This window comes from Thermobia domestica, chromosome 15 (assembly GCF_964235325.1).
Source record: "Thermobia domestica chromosome 15, izTheDome1.hap1.1, whole genome shotgun sequence".
NCBI lineage: Eukaryota > Metazoa > Arthropoda > Insecta > Zygentoma > Lepismatidae > Thermobia > Thermobia domestica.
The window spans coordinates 5,603,656-5,629,177 of NC_137468.1; the positions used below are offsets into that span (position 1 = coordinate 5,603,656).

Consider the following 25,522-nt stretch of genomic DNA (forward strand, 5'->3'; position numbering starts at 1 on the left):
TAATATGCATGTTTTAGTCATTATTTTCTGTTTGTTTGTTTGTTTGTTAAACACTATAAAGTATTTATCAAATGGCTTTATAGGTGAATCAATAATAATAATAATAATAATAATAATAATAATAATAATAATAATAATAATAATAATAATAATAATAATAATAATAATAATAATAATTATTATTATTATTATTATTATTATTATTATTATTATTATTATTATTATTATTGATTCACCTATAAAGCCATTTGATAAATACTTTATAGTGTTTAACAAACAAACAAACAAACAGAAAATAATGACTAAAACATGCATATTAATTATTATTATTATTATTATTATTATTATTATTATTATTATTATTATTATTATTATTATTATTATTATTATTATTATTATGCCAGCAGGATTTTTTTCTTCCTTAGCGATTCCAGTTGCGTGAAAATAACCGTTTGTTATGAGTTCTTGTCACTGCCTCGTTAATACATCCACCACATAACGCGTATTTAGTAATAAGAAAAAAAAGCGCTATTTTGTATTTAATCATTGATTAGGGACCATGTGATTGGCGCCTTCCGCGGAATCAAGTCACACGTGCGAGTCAATTAGTTAAGTTCACCTCCCGATTAAATTAGTTTACAAGACGCGCCACTAGGTGCCTGCATTATCTCATCTCGTTGTGTACTCATTCAGTCTTAAGTTGGGATAGCTTCAGCTGCTGATGTGATGTGATTATGTATTTGTAAAGAGTGTGTAGCGATGCGCGCGCGGTAGCAACAGTGTTGAGTGAGTTCTGGTTGCGGCATCGGGGCAGTAGCAAACGTGTGTTTACCACTGTTAAACGTAACACTTGGATCTCGTCTCTCTCGCATCTCGAGAGAGGACAACACTTCTCATCGCGGGAGCCAGCAACCCCCTCTGCCCCTCGACCTGATCAAGAAGGTGGAGGGGGCGTACCACACTTGGCTAGCGACCACAGAGGCCCCTACAAGGAGTAAAGACCTGCGCGGGAATCGCAGAGCATTGTAGAGATCGCTCGCTAGGCGGGGACCCATTGAACGAATCAAACCCTGAACGGGTGGGGCACAAAAGTCTCGGAGGATTCCAGGGGGGGAACGGGGAAGTACTTGAGCATCCACAATTGTTTGTCAGGTTCATATAACGGCGTGTCGCTGGCAAAGACAGGTCCTTCCACGGTGCTCCTTTTGCATCCGTCAAGTGCAACTCCGCGTCGTGTGTTTCAGTTGGTGCTTGGTTGTGTCAACGGGGTATAAAGTGCCCAGCTGCAGATAAACATAAACGTCTTGTAACAGTGAGACTGCAGCTAAGATTTTATCTCGTGAGAGATATAAGAACATTAACTTGTTAATTATTAAAAAACAAAAAAATTATCGTGTCGTTTAAGAAGACAAGATGAGAGACTTTTTATTTTTATTTGGAGGACTTCTCCTGATTAGTGTTTTTCCGAATGTTGTTCGCTGTAAAAGAAGACCTCCGCTCTTCATTCATGGAGACGATGTGGACAAGAAACCTATACGTCCGGCAGGTGAGCTATTTTATTAATTTCCTATTATCATTTTTTTCTTATTATTGTTAAAATATTCCCGCTTTTATTACATCATTTAAACCATTTACATGTCATTTCCACAATCGCATTTTGAGTCACTGACTGTATTTCCGGACATGTGTTTCTCAGGGGAACGGACAGAATGGCAGGAGGACAAAATGGCAGGGGACATAATGGCAGGAAATAATGGCAGGAGGACAAAATGGCAGGGGACGAAATGGCAGGCGGACGAAATGGCAGGGGACAAAATGGCAGGCGGACGAAATGGCAGGAGGACAGAATGGCAGGAACTTAATTTGATTTGTCGGGTTTTAAACTATTTTGTTTCTTGCTTGATAAATGAAGATTTCAACATAAATTTTCGATTTATTCATTATGCTCCAAAATTCGAACTGCTAATAATATTTTAATTCTAATTGACAGTCATCTACAAACACCTTACTATTGCAAGCTTTCTATTCATACCAGCAGTGTCTTAATAAGTTTTAGTCGTTTTCTTTTTTATATTTATTATTTAAGATCTTTTCGGGTATTACTAGAAGGAAGCAGCTTTTATCTTTATTTCTCACTGTGATCTGTATATGCTCAAGTGAAGACAAACAGTTTCAAAAGTTATTGAAGTTATTTGCAAAACATTTTAAGTAACAAGCCAAAAAAAAAAAAAGAAAAAAGAAAAAAGAAAAAAAGAAAAAGAAAAAGGAAAATACATACATCCTCCATATTAACTTGCGAATAAGCTAACCTCGGTATTGTACAAAGGATCAGATACTTTCTGTGGCCAAGAAAACTAATTAAAATTGATCGATTCGACTCGTTCCGAAGTTTTTTGGCGAGAGGATATGTAGGATGTGTACTCATTATTTTCTGGTGACTGTCTCTAGTATTTTTAAGTCTATAAAATATGCATAGGGACAAATTCAAGGGAAGCTCGGGGCAAAAATCATCGGAGGAAACAAATTGTAGAGTACTCACAAGAAACACTAGAACTTTCGGTAGACATAGGATCTCCCGTTTTCAAAGGGTCTAGGATGTTTCGGTGTAGGGCGTTTTGGTGTAGGATGTTTCAGTGTAGGATGTTTCGGTGTACGGACGTTACGGTGTAAGGACGTTTCGGTGTAAGGACGCTTGGCTGTAAAGGACGTTTCGGTGTATAGCCTAATATTTGATTGCATTAATCATATGCTTGTAATGAACAGTCATGAAGTGTCATAGTGTAGCCACTCTGCAATAGTGTAAACTGATTAACATTGTTATTGAGTCTCATTGTTATTGCTCAATCTTTTCGTAACATTGGCGTATTTTTTCGTTTTTCTGACTTCATGTCCGCCAATTAACTTATTTGTTCCATTTGAACAGCACTAACAAGGAGACTTACGGAAGTGTAATTTACTGATTTGAATGAAACTTTGCATACTTGTAGAATATCAAAAAATAACCGTCACGTTTTATATATATATGGTAATGGTGCGGGTTTAAAGGTAGAAACCATGCTTTGAACGTTAGAAGTGGTCTCCAAGCATAAACAGAAAATAATTATTAAAATAGAAGATTAAATGATACGGCCAGCTTACTGCCAAGGGGTTTTAGAACAGGTGATTCAGAACCTGACGTTAAAATTACAAAATTCAAATTGGCGGATCCAATGTGATGATTACAATTACAAATAGTCTTCTGGTTTGAAATGTTCTGCAGTTAGCCAAGAACAATTATAATTGGTAGGGACTACTGAGAGAAGGTGCAGACTGATTTGAAACCCCTTTCTGTACTTATTTTAACAGGACGTTTGATTAAATCTATAGGACTATAGCCCCAAAAGTTAGAAGCCAGTGCCAATGCATTTGTCCCGAAGATGAAGCAACACATGTTATTGGAAAAGAAAATATTTATAACTCTGATCAATACGGTTTAATTTGGAAATGCAGACGGGACGTACTCTAGTGTTTACAGGTATACAAACAGTAGAAAGTGTGACACAGTCAGTGAATTCTATGACTCGTAGCTACATCATACAGCCTTTAATTTCTGCAAATAGTGTTTTATTATCACCACTGTTAATTGTTTTGTAGGAAAACAATGGAACATTTGGTCTTATAGTCCAACACAACCTCTTTAAATTTGAAAATATCCTTGTGAAAGCGTCAAATCCGGGACAATTAACATCAAGTGTTGTGAGATCATGGTTCCAAGAGATATTTCTTCAAGCGTCTAATGCGAAGTCCATTTTGTTATTAGCTTCGTGGAGTGGTCACAATTCATCAATTTTGAACCTATTTTAAGAACAAAAGAGTAACTCATAATAGAAACCATTTCTGCAGGAACAACTGGTAGGATTCAGCCTCTTCTTGTGTTCTTTAGGCCGTTAAAAATTTTCTTGAGGTTTTTTTCTGACACTGTCCTCTACAACTATAACATGAATTTATATCTCAGTAATAATACAATATTCGAACACTGATTCATAATCAGTTATCTTCTCCTAGATTTGCTAATCTTATTGGGTATGCATGATATAAAAGCGGTTATTTGGAAGAAAAACCACATGTGTTTGAAAATTCCCTTTCAAAGATTGTGCAGTATTTTGCGATTTGTGCACAGTTATTGCCGTAATAAGGTGTGTGTGGTGTGCACAATGTTTATGCATCACACACTTTTTTACTATATATCATTACCATAAAACGTTTTCCCAATCAATTCATAATTATAATATTTGAGGATATAAGAAGTTCTGAGATAGAGTGAAGCGAGGGGACTCACTATAAATAAGTAACCCCTGTCAATTACAGAAGCATTTATTTTTTATTTTATTTATTAATTTATATTTTCTACTTCATGAATTTATTTCTCCCTAACGAATAATTTTCATTTTGAAGAGTGGACGTTTCGGTGTAAACATTGGAACTTTTACACCGAACCATCCTCACACCTAAACGTCCTTACACCGAGACATCCGTACACCGAAACGCCCTTCACCAAAACGTCCTACACCGAAACAGCCGTATCCCGTTTTCAAAATATAGGATATAATTAATTGTATATATGTCATATGATTAATTGCATATATGTCATATGCAATTTGATAAGGTAATAGTATGAACACAAGAAAGAGCATTTATCAACGTTTAAAGATACGCAAGTCATTACACAATTTACTTCATTAATAAATATGATTTAAGTATCGTTATATCAATCTTTCGTGGACTCGTCGTAACCTGGAAGAATTCTGATAAATTCTACATGAATCTAAGACTGAAATCAGGACACATTTTGTACATAAATTTACTAAACGAGACGAGAAAATTTTGATTCGAGACAGGATTTTTACAAACATTTACGACACAAGACGAAAAAACCTGAATTCTCATCTCGTCTTGAGGGCAACGCTATAAGCAAGTAAGTTAGAAATCAAATATGCACGATCATGGTTCCTTTAAGCTGCACTAAGCTGTAAATATACCCAATATCTCATTGGGGGTGAAAGGGGAGCGATTAAAGTGGAATGCCTGATAATTTAAGGCTCCTCATAACTCCAGTGAAATTCAGGAAAAAAAACTCTGAATTACGAAAAAAAGAAAACATACAAAATACATTTTCAGGGTAACTCTTACAGCTATTACGTTATTATAAGATTAATGCTACCTCTGAAACTGATTTGATTGAATATGTATTGGATAACGAAACTCCTTTCATAAGTTTTTCAAAGTATCAAGTTTGAGAAGAACGAAGTTTGTCTTCCACTGTTGTTATCTCATTGCTCATAGATACCAGTGATGAAATAATTGTCGAAAATCACGCGGCCGCTTCTTACATCAATTCATGAAGAAAATTAGTTCCAATATTAGGTGCCTAAGTTCAGTATTAACAAACAAACACACACACACAAAAAAAAAAAAAAAACACCCAGCCTCTTGCAACTATGCGTAGCACATTTTAATACTTACATTTGAAATAAAAATATGAGTGGATAAAGACGATTGCCTTTGTCTTTGAATTTCATATGTGAATAACAAGATAGGGCTTTTCAGATAGAGGAGGGGAGGGACAGGTTTTATTAAACAAGATCGTACACCTGATATGTTTTAACTATAGGCAACTTGTACATGCAGGCTTAACTGAGTCTTCTGAAGTCAAACGACAAATACCATTAAGATGTTCAAGAGAATAACGTATCAGGTTTTTTACATACTATAGACACAAAGATACCACTAGGCTCCCAAGTTTCAAAATTATATTGTGTGTGAAAGCAGTTAGTAGATTAAATTCTTTGTCACATGGTAGCTAGACCCTGAGAGAAATTCAGAGGGAGTCCACGGGAAACTTTTTTCGTCATAAATAAAAGTTGTACTGCTTAGAATTATTATAAAACCAAGATATCAATTGGAAGATGGTTAAAAAGAAATACATTTAAGAAAAAAGACATGGATAACTGATATTTACCCTCGTTTACGCTCTTGGTTCAATTTAGCTGTATTTATATGCTTTGGACATTTGAGGTAGAAATGAATAAATCGAGAACCGTTACCTGCTAACAAACACAATAGGTAAAACCGAAAAATACGAGCCCTAGGAGTTATAATTTTTGCCAAATTAACTTCCTGCCATTCTGTCCTTCTGCCATTTCGTCCGCTGCCATTTCGTCCTCCTGCCATTTTGTCCGCTGCCATTTCGTCCTCCTGCCATTTCGTCCGCTGCCATTTTGTCCTCCTGCCTTTATTTCCTGCCATTATGTCCCCTGCCATTTTGTCCTCCTGCCATTCTGTCCTAAATTCGTTTCTCATAGTAGTTGCGTTTGTGTGTACGTAAGAAAGAAAGAAAGAAAAAAAGAAACACATTCACTCACACACATATGTGTTTACTCTGGTTTCAGTTAGCTCGTATGATGTATATGAAGGGGGCAATGTGTTACATTGCACGCAAACACACGTTGCTCAGGTCGAAAGTTGTGTTTATAAAGATTCCGCGATTCTCAAAGTTTGTTTACCAACTTTGTCGCATTCAGTAAATTTGTTCGTCTTTTGCAGATCTGTTGTGTTTAAAGACGTTTTTATGTAATATTTGATAACGTAATTTTTACAAGAACTAAAGTTGAAATTCTTGCTAGAGAAACTAACTATACATGTGCTGTTAGAATTTAAAAAAAAAAAATAAGTTTCACCTATAAGGATCGAAATTATAATTCGGAGTTGAAGAAAATATATTGTTATTTATTAGAAGTATGTGAGCAAAGGAACACATATATCACTCTTAGAAAAAGTATAAACAAAAATAGATTGAATCTGATTAGCCATAAAGTGCGCGTGCAATACGTCAATAAATAAATAACAATTTCTTCCAATAAAATTAAAATCTGTAATTTATTATTGGCAATTTTATTATAAGTTTTCGATTTTCTCAAAAATTGCTCATGACAATTCGCCCAGAATTGTCTCTTTTTGTTCAATTGGATGTAATCTATCAACTGACATGTACACTCGTGTCCAAAATTATTGTCCCATGTTTATAAATATGTTGTTGTAGGAATACAATTTGATAACGAATTCTCCCGGTATTTCTTATAATGTTAGTATGTGTATAATCGGCAAAGACATGTATGTGGCAAATTTCATGTCAAAAGAGCAGTAAATAAGAACAATAAAACGAAAATAAAACTTTCTTGTCTATTTAGTAACATTTTATTTTACTCGTTCTAATATTCGTATTTATAATTCTTTTCCTATGAAATTTGCCACAAATATACATTTCCCGATTATACACATAGTATCAGTATTAAAAGCACCCTGCAAAATCATTATCAAATTATATTCTTACAAGAAGACAGTCATAGATATGCGACAATCATTTTGGACATGAGTGTACATGTCTTTATCATTGGACAATATTTTATTTTAGAGCCGCGGTAGAGCGTTCACCTGTGATGCATGGGATCCTTGATTCGATGCCAGCTTGTGCCAAGTGAGCTTTGTAGTGATCAAACACTGTGTGTGTGGCTTTTCTCGTGATTCTCCCGTTTCCTCCCACTTTATTCATTTATTCAGAAATATTTTCATTTATTTCTCATCGTCACCGCCTCCTTTAGCCTAGCCGGCATAACCGTGGGACGTGAAACTTAAAAGAATTCATTTTCAATATTATATTGCAACAAAAGTTAAAATTTAAAGGGTTAATTATCATTTTAGAATACATCTCATTAGCCATACTTTGTGTTGTCCTCTTGTTATAGTGGAATAAGGTAGAGAGCTTCATGAGAGTGTATTTGAATACCAATTTCATCTTAATTAACGACATGCCCCTCGTACAACATCAATTTTAAGTTTAGATTTTTTTATCGATTTTTCTCGAAAACTATGCTTAAGGTTTTTTTTTACTCACGTAGATCATTAATTCAGCTCAATATGTTCTATCAATTGGTATTATTTTTTCGTTAACAGCTCATAGTATTGGAGAGAAATGTTACAGTGCAAACTTACATGGTTAATATTATTCGTACATTTATTACCGGGATAAATATGCATTTACTTAATTGATTGCATTTTATTTGATTGCTATTTATCGCTTTGTGTATCGATTTGGTTATTTGAGAAACAAACAATATATTGTCTAAATATACGGACATGAAATTACACGAATTTTATTAATATCATTGCAAGACAAAGTATTCAGGGTTTGAATATCAGCGTTAATGAAAAAAAAAGTTTTATTTTATAATTAAAAAAAAAACAATTTTGATGTGTGTTTAAATTATTTGTTGAACAAATGCTGATATAAGCCTCTGCAAATTAGGAAAGTTACATCGGTAATAAATAAATAAATGTTTCAGTTTTATGACCCACGACTATGCCATGTAAGGTAAAGGAGACGGTGATGATGAGAAATGAATGAAGTAGTGGAATGAAGAAAGTGGGAGGAAACGAGAGAATCCCCCAGAAAACTCACGCACACGGTATTTGTCTACCACAAAGACCACTTGGGATCGAACTAGGACCACCACACAATAGAGGTGAACGCCACCGCGTATACAACATTAAACTGTTATTGTTTCCAATTATGGGAAATAAACTTGCTTATATAGGTAATGTACTATTTTTGTGTGTCTATGATCTAATATGAACTAACCAAAGAGAGAAGTTTTTTCTCCTAATTTGAAGCGATACAGACCCTCCCTCAAGAACCGACGCTTTACACGAATTTGTTGCCGTTTAGCGTGTCTTTAAAGCACCGAGGCTGAATAAAATGTTCTATATCTTAAGGCGGAATCCCGGAACCACCGTAATGCGTTCAATTTTCAATGTTTTGCCACCGGGAATCGAACCTGATCCCTCATGCTCGAAATGTGTACATACTGGGGGCTAGACCAGCGGGAAGGACTGCTTTTCTAGTAGGATATTAGAAGTACTACGGAACAACGGAAAATGGTAGACCAAGGCCTGTATAGTGGTAGTGCAGTAAAAATCTGGAATACCCCAGTCAAATTAACCGCTCTCTGGATTGGAACTTAGGACATGCCGATTGCGAAACAATGTTACTATTAGACTATGTGGCTCATTTAACTTTATTTTATGCTCTTCACTTATTTTCGTTCTATGTTCTGGGTTCAATTCCCGGTAGGAGTTCACGTGGTTCGGATTCCCCTTCTTTAAGTTCGAAGTCTCATACAACAATCTCGGTGCTGACCGGGGTACTAAACTACACATCAACCAACCGTTGCACATTCTTTATAAGTGGATGGTTCCGAATTCGACTTCTGGTTGTTGGGATTTAGTGTCCTTTGTCCACAAGATATATCATACAGAATCACAAACAAAAATACTTACAGGCATTAGTAAGTTATTTACTTCTTACAAGCAGCAAGTTGGAAGAAATGTGTCCTGGCTATCTTAAGGTTCAATTGTGTACCTTTCCGCAATAATGATAATAATGACAGTGTAAAGCAAAGATTTGCAAGGATTTGGAACTTTATGATGCAATTTCTTTCATCAGTTTCTAGTTGATAACAGGAAAAGCAAATTTTTCTTAAATAATGTTTGACTCGGGATAGGGTGCGAAAATCTTGAGGATGATGAGGAATTCCGCAGCTCAATATTTTTGGAAAAACATCCCATCATTAATAAAGTTACCGAGGGTGAATAAAACAATAGCATTGTTGGAAGTTGTAACTTAATTATAGTAATTCATAATAATTAACGTATGTATATTTCATATGTAATTAACTGTTGAACTAGTGATTCACGGTATCTCTAATCTTGTATGGTTTAATAATTTTAGATATTTAGTTGTGTGCTATATCGTAGTGCTCCAGTGCAAAAAGCATTATTATTATGATACTCGTATCTCCTCATCACCATTACAACTTAGACTATGATTATTTCTGGGGAGCATTGTGGCGTAGTGGTAGAACGCTTATTTCTGGTGCGTGGGGGGCCCTGGTTCGATCTCCGGACAAGTGTGGCGGATAACATCGTGTCCATGAGTTTTCTCGGGTTACTCCCGTTTCCTCCCACTATCTCATTCCACCGATTCTTCCCTTATCATTCAATTGTTTCAATCAACGTCTTCCTTAGCCTAAAATTGCATAAGTGTGGATCGTTAAATTGAAAGAATTCATTTCATTTCTTGATTATTTTTTCACTCTAATTTGGACTTGCAAAATCCTATTTTAACTGATTCTGAAAAATAAAGCATTGCCTCTTTTTATTCTTTGGTTATTTCATAAATTCCACGTAATTGCCATTTTTTTTTTTATTAGGATACGTGGTAGGACTTATAAGATTGTAATATTAGTATGTCCGTTACTTCATTCGATAATGACCATTAATATATTCACAGATAAGATAACTTTAACGGTGGATGTCCATATTACATCCATTCCGCGTTTCGCCTAACGCTAATATGCAACCCTTAAAACATTTCAGCATTACGGTTTGTCTAAATATCGATGCGAAAAATTTAGATATTCATAAATCATTATTACAAACATAGGCTCATGCTTTCATAAATGCTTTTTTTTTCGCGGAATTTTCTTTGCTGTCTTTTTCGTGGAAAAATTAAAGCGGAATGAAATCTTTAAGTTTGCGTCCCATGATTATGCCGGCTAGGTTAAAGAAGACGGTGATAATGAGAAATGAACGAAGTGGTGGAATGAAGAAAGTGGGAGGAAACGGAAGAATTCCGAGAAAAACCCACTCACACGGTGTTTGTCCACCACAAAGTTCACTTGGCGCGAGGTGGGATCGAACCAAGGACCCTATGCACCAGAGGTAAACGTTCTACCACTGAGTTACCGCGGTCTTTTTAGTGGAGTTCATTTACATTTTTATAGATTTGTATTTAACTGGAAAATGCTTTTTATGAGAACACTAGTGAGTTAAAGTAAAACTCGGTGGCGAAGGTCAAGAATAGTGTTTATCTTTGAACGAAACCAAGACAAGCTCCGTCTTTAAATTGGAGATATGCCATTACTGTATTATTTTATTAGCATAATAATTGATTCTAATTCGTTCTACGAATAAAAATACGAAATTTAGTACTTTTTTCCCCTTTTCTGTAGCTTTATAGGTTAATTCAATACGTTAGTTTCTACAAAAAAAAAAAAAAAAAAGTTTTCCTTTTGTACCGAAGAATCTTATATATTTAAATGACGTTGTGGATAAAGTTAGTGCTTGTGGCAAGAAGTTACATTGAGAATGTAGACAATACAGCAATTAACAATACTCGTAACAGCAAGCTTTACTTTTTATTTAGATGGGTGATTAGGGTTTAACGTCACTTATTCAGTACTAAGGCTGCATGAGACGTAGCCAACAGTTTTTAAGATAGAATCCAAACCAACCTACTGCGTTCATATTTTCATTCTCTCTTAACAGGAATCGAACCACTAGACCAGCGGGAAGGGCTACTTTTAATATGGTTTTGAATGTTTACTATTTTTTTAAAGGTACTATTATTAGGAAAATGTTACTTTGCTTTTTGTAGTGTTCTCACTTCCCGGGGCATGATACACGTTGCCTTGAAAACTAGTCACTTCTTGTAGTCAATATTTTAACCAGGGGCAGCTTTCGGATTTTAATTTTGGGTAGGTCCGTTCCCTCGCTTATGGATACATATAGTACACATTTGATTGATTAATAATGACAGTAGGAAATTACTTTTACGGTAGTGTTTGATGTTATTTGTTAAATAATTATCTACCATTAATATAAATAGTGGAAAATATATTTACTCTTCATTGTATCTTTTAGCGTTTATATATTTTTCAAAATTTTCGAGTAAGCCCGTCCCTACCCGCTAAAGCCGCCTCTGATTTTAACACTAAAAAGTTATGGCGAGACTTAAAATTGCGACTTCTCCAAAATTGGCTGTTATGACATTTCGTCGTATTGTATGGTATTTAAAATGATTGTATGGTATTTAAATTTTATCATTTTAAACGCTAGCTCCTCACGTTATCCCACTTACCCTACGTCATCCCACTTTCCCACACTACACTGAGGTTTTGAGGAACATAGGCTGGTTTCTGACACTAGATATGTATTGTACTCCGTATTTTTTTTAAAAAAATCACAGTTTTGTATTTTGATTCTGAGTAACTATTTTTTAAATATTTTCCCTTGAATTTTAAAGAGACGGTCGGGTTATATTCGAGTTTCTTCTTTTCTCCCCTCGAATTTTTAAAGGTGCGGCTTTATATATCCGGGTGCGTCCTATTTTCGGGACGACATAATAATTCATCTTCGAGGAAATTCTGTTCTGGATTTTTTAATATTTTCCCACAGTTATCTAAGTTCCTATATTTCAGCCAAATTTTGTGTGAATCAAATACAAAACGAAAGTTCTCACATTAAAATAAGTACTTTTAACATTGCAATGAAACCACAAATTTTGTTTAAAAGTTATCAATGCCTTCCAATGGAGGTTACCCTCTCACTTTTTTTTTCCTGCAAAGAATTATCGTCAACAGACTTCCACCAACAAAGACAATTGACTTGCAATCACGTTCTTTTTGACTATTGTTTCGAAAGGACCTTTGGGTGGATCCTGTAACCAGGACCAAGGACATTTGGGTTTTGTTGTATTTCCGAAACACAAGTCACGAATTCTTATACTCTATACCATTTAGAGATACATGGCATCGCCTACAAAATAATGAAAGCATCATAACCTCATTTAGGGAAAGCGTTGGTCTATGCAGAAAAATCATTCAGTAGGGTCTAATGTTGAAGTGTTAGTGGTCACTGGTATATTTCTTACCATAGTCAGACATTTGAAAAAATTAAGGTTTTACGTCCCACGGTTATAGGCTACCGGCTAGGCTAAAGGAGACGATGATGATTAGAAATGAATGAAATGGTGGAATGAAGAAAGTGAGAGGAAACGGAAAAATCCCAAGAAAACCCACGCTTACGGTGTTTGTCCACCATAAAGCTCACTCGGCGTGTGCTGGGATCTTACCAAGGGTCCCATGCACTACAGGTGAACGCTCTACCACTGTCGCATATTCGAATCCAAAGCACGTTATATGGACTTGCATGTGCATTTCTATTGTTTATTCTCATTTTTGGTCATCTTATCAGTTCTCTGTGTAGTTCTTTGTCTATAACAAAGCAGTTAAGATGCTAAGGTTTTCCTTCCTTTTTTTTTTTTTTTGTGTGTGTGTGTGTGTGTGTTCCTGTAAATAGTTCTGGATGTTGTTCCAAAGTGCCGAGTGTTGAACCCAATATTTCTCTCCGGAAGAGAGAACGGGAGGCATTATATAACATAAATTTTAATTTATTACCGTAATTCCCTTCAGAAATGACCCCTCTCTCTCAGAAAACTATGTTTAATCATGTGTGGCAAAGTAGCTAAGGAGTCTGATACCTGTTAATGTGGTTGTGGGTTCGATTCAGAGTGGAGCAATTACTTCAAACAAACTCGAATAATGATACTGATTTCAAGGGACGTTGGAAGATTGGTCAACGAATGAACTGTTACATTGTTTCATAATCGTCTATACAAAGTAAAATAAGTAGAATCGTGTTTAGTAAGACCGTGTTTGACCGTAGATGGTGAAATCGTACGATTTCATTCTGTACTATTCTAATGCATTGATAACTTTCTCGCGTATTGATTGAAAAGCTCTCAGGTCCCGATCTTGATTGAACTTTTCCTCAATCCCACTGGAATTCAATCTTTAAGGTAAACTCTGGTGGTCCAAATATCTTCTCATGATTCATCGTCAATTCTTTCCATTGTGAAAGGTCCACTCCAATCTCCAATAAAATTTTTAATTTAACGTCCCAAGATTATGCTCTTTATTTTAACGAGACGGAATGATTATGAACATGTGTGGAAGGAAACAGGAGAACCTCAAAGAAACCCACCGGCATTATTAGTGTTGTCTACCAGAAAAAAAAATCTAATGAAATTTTTTAGTTTTACGTCCCACGGTTATGCCGGTTAGGCTAAAGGAAACGGTGTTGATGAGCAATGAATGAAATGGTAGAATGAAGAAAGTGGGAGGAAGCGGGAGAACCCCGAGAAAACCCACGCACACGGTGTTTGTCCACCACTAAGTTTATTTGGCGGGAGCAGGGTTTGAACCCGGGACCCCGGGAGCAAACACCAGAGGTGAGCGCTCTACCATTGAGCCACCGCGGTTCCCCCGTTGTCTACCAGACTACAACAAATTAACTTGACCTGGAGTCGAACCAGGACATCTCACACATTAGAGGTGAACACTCTACCACTTAGAAAAAGTGATTCTCAGGCTTTAGAAAAGAATGTGAAATTATAGTGTACGCATTGAAGAATATGTATTATTACTACATCAAAAGGAAGATGGGAGCTGTTATTGAACAGTCACACAAACGAAAATTTTTCAGTTTATGCCCTGTAGGCTGTAGGGGACGTATGATCATTGAAAGTCAAAGATTATAAAATAATTGGCGGAATGGGAATGTGGGAGGAAACGGGAGAACCCTAAGAAAACCCACAGTCACGATGTTTTCTGTCACAAACTCACATGGCTAGGGATAGAATCAGAATAGTTACAAGTAAATCCAGTAGTTGCTATGTTTAATTTGCAGAGTTTTCCATTATTAGAGCGTGGGGTAGTGTTTATCTGTCTCTGCTATGCAATCAGGGAGTCTCGGGTTCGAGTCCTGAAAACGAAATGAAATGAAATCTTTCAGTTTTATTTCCCTCGGTCATGAGGGCTAGGTTAAAGGAGACAATGATGATGAGAAATGAAGAAAACGGTGAAAGGAAACGGGAGAACTCCGAGAAGACGCACGCACAAGGCGTTTGTTCCGTCACAAAGTTTATTTGGCGCGAACTGCGATCGAACCAGGGAACCCAACGCACCACAGATGAACGCTCATAATTTCAAGTTCTGAGTTCTGCCATCCTGACTGAGGTTTTTCTAGGGTTTTCTTCAGCTTCACTAAACGAATACCGGACTGATACTTTTAAATTTATGTCTGATTTCTATTATTTCAGTGATTTTCTTTTTCGCAGGCAAATAGGGTGAGTGTTATATTAGCAATATTAGAGACAACATGACTCGTTGGCATTTGGCTGCGGAAGTTGGAAGATGTTACCACACAGAACTTATTATCATGAAAAGAATGTCATTTTCGTTGTTTAAAAAAAAAAAAAAAAAAAAAAAGCTTGTTATGCAACGTGTGAAAGTGTAACACGAGGTAAGATCACTGCCACAAATGACAGACAAGCAACAAGATAACCTTCACATCCAATGTTACATATTCATCCGCCTTCGATGACGTTTGCTTGCAGAATTATATTAACCTTTCTTCCGCACAAGATGTCTGCCTTCTAAGATAGTATGACTCACGTCAGCGATAAAATATTATTAGTTGCCCTAAACATAGCAAGTAGGCAGGTGGTGTGAAGAAGTTGGTAATTAATGTACAATACATATGATTTCTCCTACAGTCTAACTGTTTAGCACACCTAACTCTTTGATATGGATACTACAACGTTCGATTCGCGATAGGGACACATCATTTTTTGACATTAGCTTAGCGAATCCCTTAAGACAATTAGAAGTCTACTCGAATTTGAAGAAGCAAATGTCCTATCTAGGAAAGCAGAAATATCAGTCGCGGGATTCGATGTGCTGACCACAGATCATACAACTTAACTACCCACCTGACAGGAATATACTGAATGCTGGAAATTAAGGGGGAGGGGGGGAGATGTGGGGAATTCCATTCTGTTACTGCTTGAACATTGGAATATGCTTTTCTCTGTATTGATTTGAATGTATCCCCAAATAAACTGTGCTAAAGACAGTAAATCAAGCGAAATGTACATTTATGGATGAATATTTTCGCCAAAACGCACATTTATGGATTTATATTTTCGCCGAAACGTACAATTATGTATGAATATTTTCGCCGAAGCGTACATTTATGGATGAATATTTTCGCCGAAACATACATTTATGAATGAATATTTGCACCGATATATTTATGCAACCCGCAGCTCTTGCATGTGTTTAGGGTTGCATATTAGTGTTACATGAAACCTATAGTTATGAATGAATGACGTATGGATATCCACCATTAAAACCACCGTTACTCGTGATGTTAAAATCACCGTTACTCGCCATCTTTTAAAGCCACAAATTATGCGTAACTAGCACTTAAATCATAGCAAAAATAAAATGCATGCAGCCCCCGCCAAGTGAACTTTGTGGTGGACAAACACTTTGTGCGTGGGTTTTTTCGGGGTTCTCCCGTTTCCTCCCACTTTCTTCATCCCATCATTTCATTCATTACTCATCATCATCACCGTCTCCTTTAGCCTATCCGGCATAACCGTGGGACGTAAAACTCAAATATTTCATTTCATTTTTTTTTAATGCGTGCCGGTTCTAGAATTTTGTTAGGTAATTGTTGTCTAGAATTTTCTTTGTTAGGAAGACAAAATCTAAAAGTTACTGATTTGACTTAATTTCATCAACAGGATTCCATCTAATTCGGCAATATTTTCAAAAATGAAATTTAATATTTAAGTTTTACGTCCCACGTTTATCCCGCTAGGCTAAACGAAACGGTAATGATGAGAAATAAATGAAATGGTAGAATAAGGAAACTGGGAGGAAACGGTAGAACCCCGAAGAAAACCCCGCACACAGTGTTTGTCCACCACAAGTCTCACTTGGCGTGAGCTGAGATCGAACGAAGGACTCCATGTACCAGAGGTAAACGCTCTACCACTGAGCCATCGCGGCCCTGATAGTATTTTCAAGTTGCAAGTAGTTACACGTTATTTCAAGAAAACGCGATTTTTGTTCTCCTTGGTTCCGGACAGAAGCGTCATTCAGGATTTCAAGGAATTGCCAATTAACCTCTGAGTTTGAACAGATACTATTAATAATAACATGAATGAATCACTACTTACATCTATTGAGCCTCCCTCTTCCCCTCCCCTCGAGCAAACCCTGAAATTACCCTACTGGTCGGGATCATTTAGAATAAATAAATTGGATATTTTTCATATTCCATTTGAGTAGTTTGGAAAAACTCGATTTTTGGGGAATAAAAATATCATCGAATTCTGAAGAATTAACATGAAAAACTCTTACTTTATAATCATTCACTGTTCGTTTGAAAAATACAATAAATCGTAATCTACCATGAAGATAATTGAATCTCGTAATTCTGAAAGTGAATTTCGTCATTGAGAAAAACGGAAGAGAGATGGTTACACGCTTTTGAGCATCACCTGAGCACGGAACGATGAAACGCTATTAGATAACAGCTACTTTCGCTGTAGCCAATCGCGTTTTTTCTTCATTTTTAACCACGTATTTGTACACACACACACACACACACACACACACACACACACACATACATACTAGTATAAAGCAGTACTGTTGACAATGGGATTCGCAAAGTGCATGGAACATCGCATATCATCAACACATGGCAACTCATTCTACATATGTTTGTATCTCTGTAAACGTTTCCCTTACATCTCTCCGTTGTCATGTGGAAAAAAGAAAATAAATCAAGTATTAAGAAAAAGAAAAAAAGCACTCGACAGTCAATCAAAAAAAGCGTGTATAATCGTAGCATCAACATAAAAGGAAGGATGATTCTTATGTAACTCCTACAAACATTGCATTTTCTTAATAGTTTTCCAAGTCTTTTGGATGATGTCTTGCTGTTCAGTACATTTGAAAATGTCGGTAATTGCAGTTTAATATCTCGTGTTCGTACATCGACAATATTAAGTAATGTATCCATCTTTTATTGCCTTTAGGAGTGAAAACCAAACTGTAGTGTCACAGCTCACGAAAAGGTACCGAAGCTTCGTGTGTGTATATATATATATACTACATTAAAAAGACTTATCTGCAGACCTGTAACCAGCCCAAAAATGTAGGGGGGGGCGGATGAAGTTAGGGGGAGCCCGATCCAACCATATTATAGTACATTTGCCAGCCTACCGTGAAAATTTTAGGGGGAAGCCAAATTTTAGTGGGGGGCGGCCCCCACTAGATCCCCTCTGGATACGGGCCTGCTTATCTGCTCTCGGAAAGTGCATCTTGAGACGCAAACTTCTCGATTTATGTTCCAATGTAGTTCCACCCTCACCCGCCAATAAAAATTTTAAAAGAAATTACGCCTCTTTTGATTTAGATGCTGCAATTGCTTGTTTGAATCTCGCAAAGATGACCCTACTCTCGGCCAATGGTTCTCAACCGATGTGTCGCGACACACTGGTGTGTCACACAGTTCCCTAAGGTGTGTCGCTAAGTTTTAGAATTTAAAAAATCATGAACAATTTAATAATAATTAGTTAAAATCGAGACAGACTGTACCAGTCAACGTCTCCAGCGGTACCAATAATGCTCAGTGCTATATATAGTCATTATAAGTACTAATCGTTTATTATTATTATTATTATTATTATTATTATTATTATTATTATTATTATTATTATTATTATTATTATTATTATTATTATTATTATTATTATTATTATTATTATTATTATTATTATTTATACTAAATATATCAATTAAATGTGTCGCGGTGTCCTGCACGTTCACTAAAATGTGTCGTCAATCAAAAAAGGTTGAGAACCACCGCTTTTTGTAAACGTGATGCTGCAGAGATTCATCATATTCTTTTATATCATTCTTTTCTACGTCAAATTAGTGCTGTCGACAAACAGTTTTTGGTGGGCGCAGTAATTAAAAGTTTTGTGCATTGCGTGCGTTGCAGTATGGCTGGTGCACTGCTGCCGCTAATGCTCCTCACCTTTACTATTCTACATCCGCCACTGCTCTTTGGGGTCTCGGCGCCCTAGCAGCAGAAGAAAAAAGTGTCCGGGTACAGGAGAAACTATTGAAAATTGAATTCGCAGTGATAGGAGTTAATATAATAGGAAACGTAACAATATGAATATTCATAGAGAGAGAGAGAGAGAGAGAGAGAGAGAGGGTGTCTGACACTCCTTCATATAGCAACATTATTCACACCTTGTTTATACTAAGTTTCCTTCGCATTACGTCCTTAGATAGACGAATATTAAATGCAAGTTCATATAAGGTGCTCAAGAAAGAAAAACTCATGTATGTACACTCATGTCCAAAATTATTGTCGCATGTCTATAAATATGTTTTATCTAGGAATATAATTTGATAACGAATTCGCCCGGTATTTCTTATAATGTCAGTATGTGTATAATCGGCGAAGAAATGTATGTGGAAAATTTCATGTCAAAAGGGCAGTAAAGAAGAACAATAAAACGAAAATAAAATTTTATTGTTCATTTAGCAACATTTTATTTTACTCATAATTTTCGTATTTATAATTCTTTTCCTTTGAACCTGCAAATTCATTATCAAATTATATTCTTACAAGAAAGCAGTTATAGATGTGCGACAATAATTTTGGACATGAGTGTACTTTCGCCTCTTAGAAGTTTTGAAGAAAAGGGCCAATCACCTTAACAATAATTGTATGTATGGTATTATATAATGACTTATGTAAAAAAATGAAATATTAAATATTTTCCTTGGTACCTTTCAAACTGGCTCAACTGGTGTCAGTTTGAGTTTGCCTAGTAATGTTTTCAAACAATTTAGGTGTTTATCCTTTATTTACTCAATCTCAGATTGTTTGCAGACTAGTTCTTTCCAAGGTTAGGAATCCTGACTATTTTGTAAGGTAATCATATTAATCGGTATTATTCAAATCCCACAAAAGGTCACTTGCGTTTGTATCATAACAAGGATTACTTATACCTAAATAGTTTCATCTATACGTATGTTTATGCAACCCCTCAACTCTGAAATGTTTTGAGGGTTGCATATTAGTGTTGTACTAAACGTATCTTTAAGAATGATTGAGATATGGATAGTCAACATTAAAACCACCGTTACTCATGAAGGTAATAACAGATTAACCCCGTTAACTAACGTGGCTGAGATAATCAGTCTAGCTATTTATTAAAAAAAAAAAAAATCAAAAACTCACTTTCATTCAATGAGTTCTCGTATATACTAATATCACAATCTCATCAGACCCACTAAGGTGATTCTAATAAGATAGATTTAAGGAAGCCAGTTAGTTACAACAATTGGAATAGGCCCGTATCCACGGGGGGCTAGGGGGCCACCCCTCTAAATTTTCACTGCCCCCTCCTAAAATTTTCACGGTAGGCTTGCAAATGAACTATAATATGGTTGGGTCGGCCCCCCTAACTTTTATCAGCCCCCCCTAGATTTTTGGGCTTGCTACCGACCTGAATGGGAACACTGTAGTGTAGTGGTTACAGCGTTAGACTCACGTTCAGGTGGTCCCGGGTTCGATTTCCGACCGGTGCTTGCCAGTTTCATGCGTCTACCCAGCGTCGTGAAGCAAACTGGGGAGTCACATGAGTAAAAGACGTGGCGGCCACTAGGTTTACAAATTTCGTCGCTAGGCTGGACGAAGTTCATCCAGTTGCTAATAGATGGCGTTGGAGCGGCTCAGGCCCACAAAAAGGGTTGTTACGCCAGGTGGTTTATTTTTTGTTAGTTGCAACACGGTAAACACTTCAAATTAATGTAAAAGCTGTAAGTTAAGGAGCGAGTTAAGAAAAATGAAATTAAATTAAAAGGGAGTTATTGATTTTGAGTAATTTAATTTGAACTAAAAAAAGAATTAGAATCCATCATTTTTTTTCAAGGCGAAAGTAAACGTGTTTAGGTTCGAAGCAGGAAAAAAGACGCATACACACGCATGCACATGTAAAATGATAGAGAGACGGAAAAAAAAAATGGTGTGTGTTCTTGGCATAGCCTTGCCGACAGCATACACACACACACACACACACACATGCACACACGACCTTAGCAGCACTGCGTACTCTTCAATGCGTGTATGTCTCTTCAACATCTCTAGCTGTGTGGAGAGAGTTCCCATATGCTGATCCGATTGGGCCATGTATGATAACGAGAACACGGAAGAAGCGTCTTTTTTTTTTTTTTTTTTTTATTTACCACTTAAAATGATTCAACGCATATCAAAACACATACATACACACGTTTCTTTACAATGGATTGCTCGTTCACTTCGGCGGCATACACACGCATTTCATCATATGTGTGTGTATTTATATATGTGGCTGTGTACATCATAATGATACACAAGTGGGGTGACTGACTTTAATACTTCCAATGATTGAAAGGCTGTTTTCTACGTTTTGTCTACGAAAAAAGGGGAAAATAGCTGAGAATGTTGTCGGAATTTCACATACGGGAAACGTATTGAAATAAAATGAAATATTTCAGTGTAACATCCTATGTTATTCCTGTTAGGCTAAAGGAGACGATGATTTAGTGAAGTGAATGATGGAAGATTGGTCGAATGAGAAAGTGGGAGGAAACGGAGGCACCTCGAGAAAGCCTATGGACACAATGATGTCCACCACAAGCTTATTTATCCGGGGATTGAACCAGGGACCCCACGTAGAGGTACGCACGGAGATCCACCAGCTGCGGAAGCCCCTCAAAACTTCCTAACTCAACATACATTTATACAGTCCGCAACAAAAAACCTGCAACATGAGCATGTAAGTTTATTGTGAAACTACGCATAAGAGCGCAGGGAATCAACATAACGTCTTAAGAGTATTCACTACAGCGAAATTAAATTACCGCTAATTTTAGAGATTTTCTGTCATATCTCCAAAACAAATAAAAATATTCGAAAAACAGAAACGTAGTGAACTAGACAATACGATTTTGCATGCGATATCGTTATTACAACTGCTTTCGATTTGCAACTGTAGATAGATTTAGCATTTTTTGCGGGTTCTGTAAATAGCGGCATACCAAAAGTAGATAGATAAATTATGGCAAAGATATCACATGCAAAATCGTATTATCTAGTTCACTACGTTTCTGCTTTTCGAATATTTCTATTTGTTTTGAAGATATCACAGAAAAACTCTAAAATTAGCGGTAGTTTAGTTTCGCTGTAGTGAAAACCCTTAAGTGGCACGAATAACGCCAGGAGAAACCTCGACATCCTCCCCTGCACATTTACGTATTTTGGAGCAAAGGACTTTGTCGGTTCACAATAAACTTACATGCTCATGTTGCAGTTTTTTTTTTTCTGCGGACTGTACACTTTTAAAACTATACTTGTTTAACAGGGAACTGATAGATGTAGCATGAAATTTCGATTTTAAACTTCACCTGTACTCTTTCTTTTATAAAAACGTTCTAGTTCTATCTTTCTTTTTTCTGAAAATATAAGTGGAAGTATTTTACAATTACTTATCGGATACAGACAGGCCGGTAGCCAGCTCAAAAGTGTAGGAGAGGGGGCGACTGAAGTTAGGGGGGGCCGGATCCAACCTTATTATAGTTCATCACCATATTATAGTTCATTTGCAAGCCTACCGTGAAAATTTTTAAGGGGGGGCAGCAAAAATTTAGAGGGGGCCCGGCCCCCTAGACTCCTCTTGGATACGGGCCTGGATACAGAACAATACCCGTTCAATACTACATAGATGTAGTGGCTTGTAGTATTGGCCCTCCCAACACAAATTTCTAGGTGCATGTCTGACTAGAGGTAAGCTCTTTACCACTGAGCCACCGTGCCCCCCCTCGCCCCCCCCCAAGGAAACATCAATATGTATATATACGTACTTGTTTCCTATTTACAAAGGAGAAATGTCGCAGTGCGTGTCGATAATCACTAAAACTGAACTCATTTTAATATAGCTCTAGATGTCGCTAGCGTACAGACAGCTTATCGAGCTAAAACTATTGTGATCGTTTAATTGCAACCTAAAGAAACGGTATTGTTTTAATTACTATTAATTTAATTACTATTATTACTATATTACTATTATTTTCATTAGTTTCGTTATTTGTGTTTATTTTGGTTGCTTCTGGAGGGCTTGACTTCTGTAGCCCCCCCCTCCCATAGGTACGCCTCTAAAGCTAGATTCATAAAGAAGATTAGGATTAGGAATTAGATTTCTGGGCTTTTGGCATTTATGGCCACGTTTGCCCTTCACTAGGATTAAAATTAGGAATTAGATTTCTGGGCTTTTGGCATCTATAGCCATGTTAGCCCGTCACTAGGATTAGGATTAGGAATTAGGTTTCTGGGCTTTCGGCATCTATGGTCATTTAGTCCGTCACGTTTGAGGGATGACGTCCTTCGGTGATCACACCGTCCGAGGAAAAGGGAAGGAAGGAAGCAGTCTGGGACCTGTATGTTAAGTACTATCCCTTGATTTGCTTGGGAAGTATGAGAAAAAACCCAGGAAAACCTCACTCATCATGATTGACTTGAAAGAGCTTTTACACTTTTTCAATCGAGATCGGAAATCAAACCCGGGACCGCTCACACCAAAGAGGGGATCGTTAGCGACTACGCTACGCGGGCCACGATTCATAAAAAAGGTAATTGTTTAATATTATTATTACTAATGTTAGGTGTCGTATATAAAATAAGCTTACACATGATTTTCAAAAGCCATTAAGAAGCCTCATCACTGCGAAATTAAAATACCACTAATTTTACAGTAATTATGTGATATCTTCAAATAGATAAAAGATAATCGAAAAGTGGAACAAGATCTCCCTAGACAATATTATTTTGCATGAGATACCGTTATCATGACACTTATCTGCTTTCGATTTCCAACCATATTGAAAATCGGCATTTATTTTCGCGTTTCTAAATAACTGCAAACGAAAAGCTACTAGGTGACTCGTGATAACGGTACCTCATGCAAAATAACATCGTCTAGGGAGGTCTTGATCCACTTTTCGACCATCGTTTATCTATTTGAATATATCATATAATTAATGTAAAATTAGCGGTATTTTAATTTCGCGAGTGATAGGGACTCTTAAAAATTCATAGTCAGCATTCAGACCAATGAGTAGATTTGCTTACGAAACGAAGCGAGACACCCTTCTTGTTGATGTAGTTGTCAGCCCAGGTTCGTTTAGTGCACAGGTTTCCGAATTCGATTCCCGGTGAGTAGAGCTTTGAAATTTGAAAATCATTAAGAAGTGACACATCATTTTCAAAACATCTTTTTGAGACTAGACAACCTTAGGATTTGTCTCATTGGATACTGTTTCGATGAGGTATCCAGCTTAATTCAAATTCGTACAACCAAAGACCATCTGATTGCAATTTCGGCTATTTCTTTTAACATCATGATGTCATATGTTCTATACAAAAAAAAAAAAAAAAAATGTGATAAGAGACAAAAGGATTTCGTGAGCGAGTGTGTGTGTGTGAGAGAGAGAGATGACTCAACCAAGAAACTATGTGCCTTATGAGGTATTTTTGCAAACAAGCAGAGCGGTGCGTCCAAATCCAAACCAACACCGACCACAAAGATGCATATCTAGTGAGCTTGCAAAGAATGTGTCATCGTGCTGTGGGCCTGCAGGGGGTGTGCCAAGGGATGGAGGTAGTCCTCCTCCCAATTCAGAACGAGATTTATCAGAGCATGAATCCTTTGTTCGATTCCTGGGCTTAAGCGCAGAATACATTAGGAGGGGGAGGGGATTATAATCCGTTCTCGCTTTTGTGTGGTTTCCTTTTCCAACTGGCCGAGGAGCTTTCAAAGAGATGTCTTTTTTCTCTGTCGTTCGCTCTGAAAGGATTGCATTTGGTTCTTTTATTATGGCTTAATACACAACTGAATGGAATGGAATAATTTTTTTTTTTTTTAAATCATAAAATGCGTAGATGATTTTCAAGGATAACAGTGATTTTTTTTTTTTATCTTACTCGCTAGTTCATCCCAAAAATCAAACTGGAAAAGCGATTTTGAAAGGGTAATCAAAGAGAATAATTTTCATTCTATGAGACATTTCTGAGTATTTCTAATAAATTTAGAAGTAGTATGAGCGTGTGTCACTGTCAGGAAAAGAAACATCAATAGATGCAACGTGATACTTAACTATTTAGCACAAATACAATAAATAAATAAATAAATAAATAAATAAACATGTTGCCGGAGAATACAGGCTATCAGTTATTATTTTAAAAAAATCGTATTTCTCAAATACGCATGGGATTTTGTCCGCCCCGATATGATCTACTGGGAACACGGTAGTGTAGTGGCTAGGGCGTTGGGGGTCACCGTCCCAATTTTCGGCGTCTTTCCAGCGTCGAGAGGCAAACGGGGAAATCAGTTGAATAAAAGACGTAGAAAGTTTCTCATATACGCCTGTTAAAAGAGTCAGGGCGACTCTCGCTAGACTGGACATAGTTCAGCTGGTAGAAGAATGATAATGGAAGGATTGGTGGAATGAGAAAGTAGGAGGAAAAAGGGAGTACCCCGAGAAAACGCACGGGCACGACGTTGCCCACCAGAAACTTATTTGGCCGGGGATCGAATCGAACCCCACGCACTAGAGTTGAGAATCTACAACTGTGCCACCCCCTTCAGGATCACCATTAATTTTCACTAGGA

The 25,522-nt window shown here is 36.7% G+C and overlaps 1 protein-coding gene across 1 annotated transcript in view; it reads left to right on the top strand.

Annotated features, from left to right (window-relative positions):
• The first annotated feature begins 735 nt into the window (after positions 1-735).
• Positions 736-25,522, top strand: part of sog (chordin short gastrulation) — a 154,013-nt gene continuing 129,226 nt past the window's right edge. Inside the window, exon 1 of the mRNA XM_081741264.1 lies at positions 736-1,546. Within this exon, the coding sequence (XP_081597390.1) occupies positions 1,414-1,546 (133 nt within the window). The 5' untranslated portion in view covers positions 736-1,413. The remainder of the gene's footprint in view (positions 1,547-25,522) is intronic.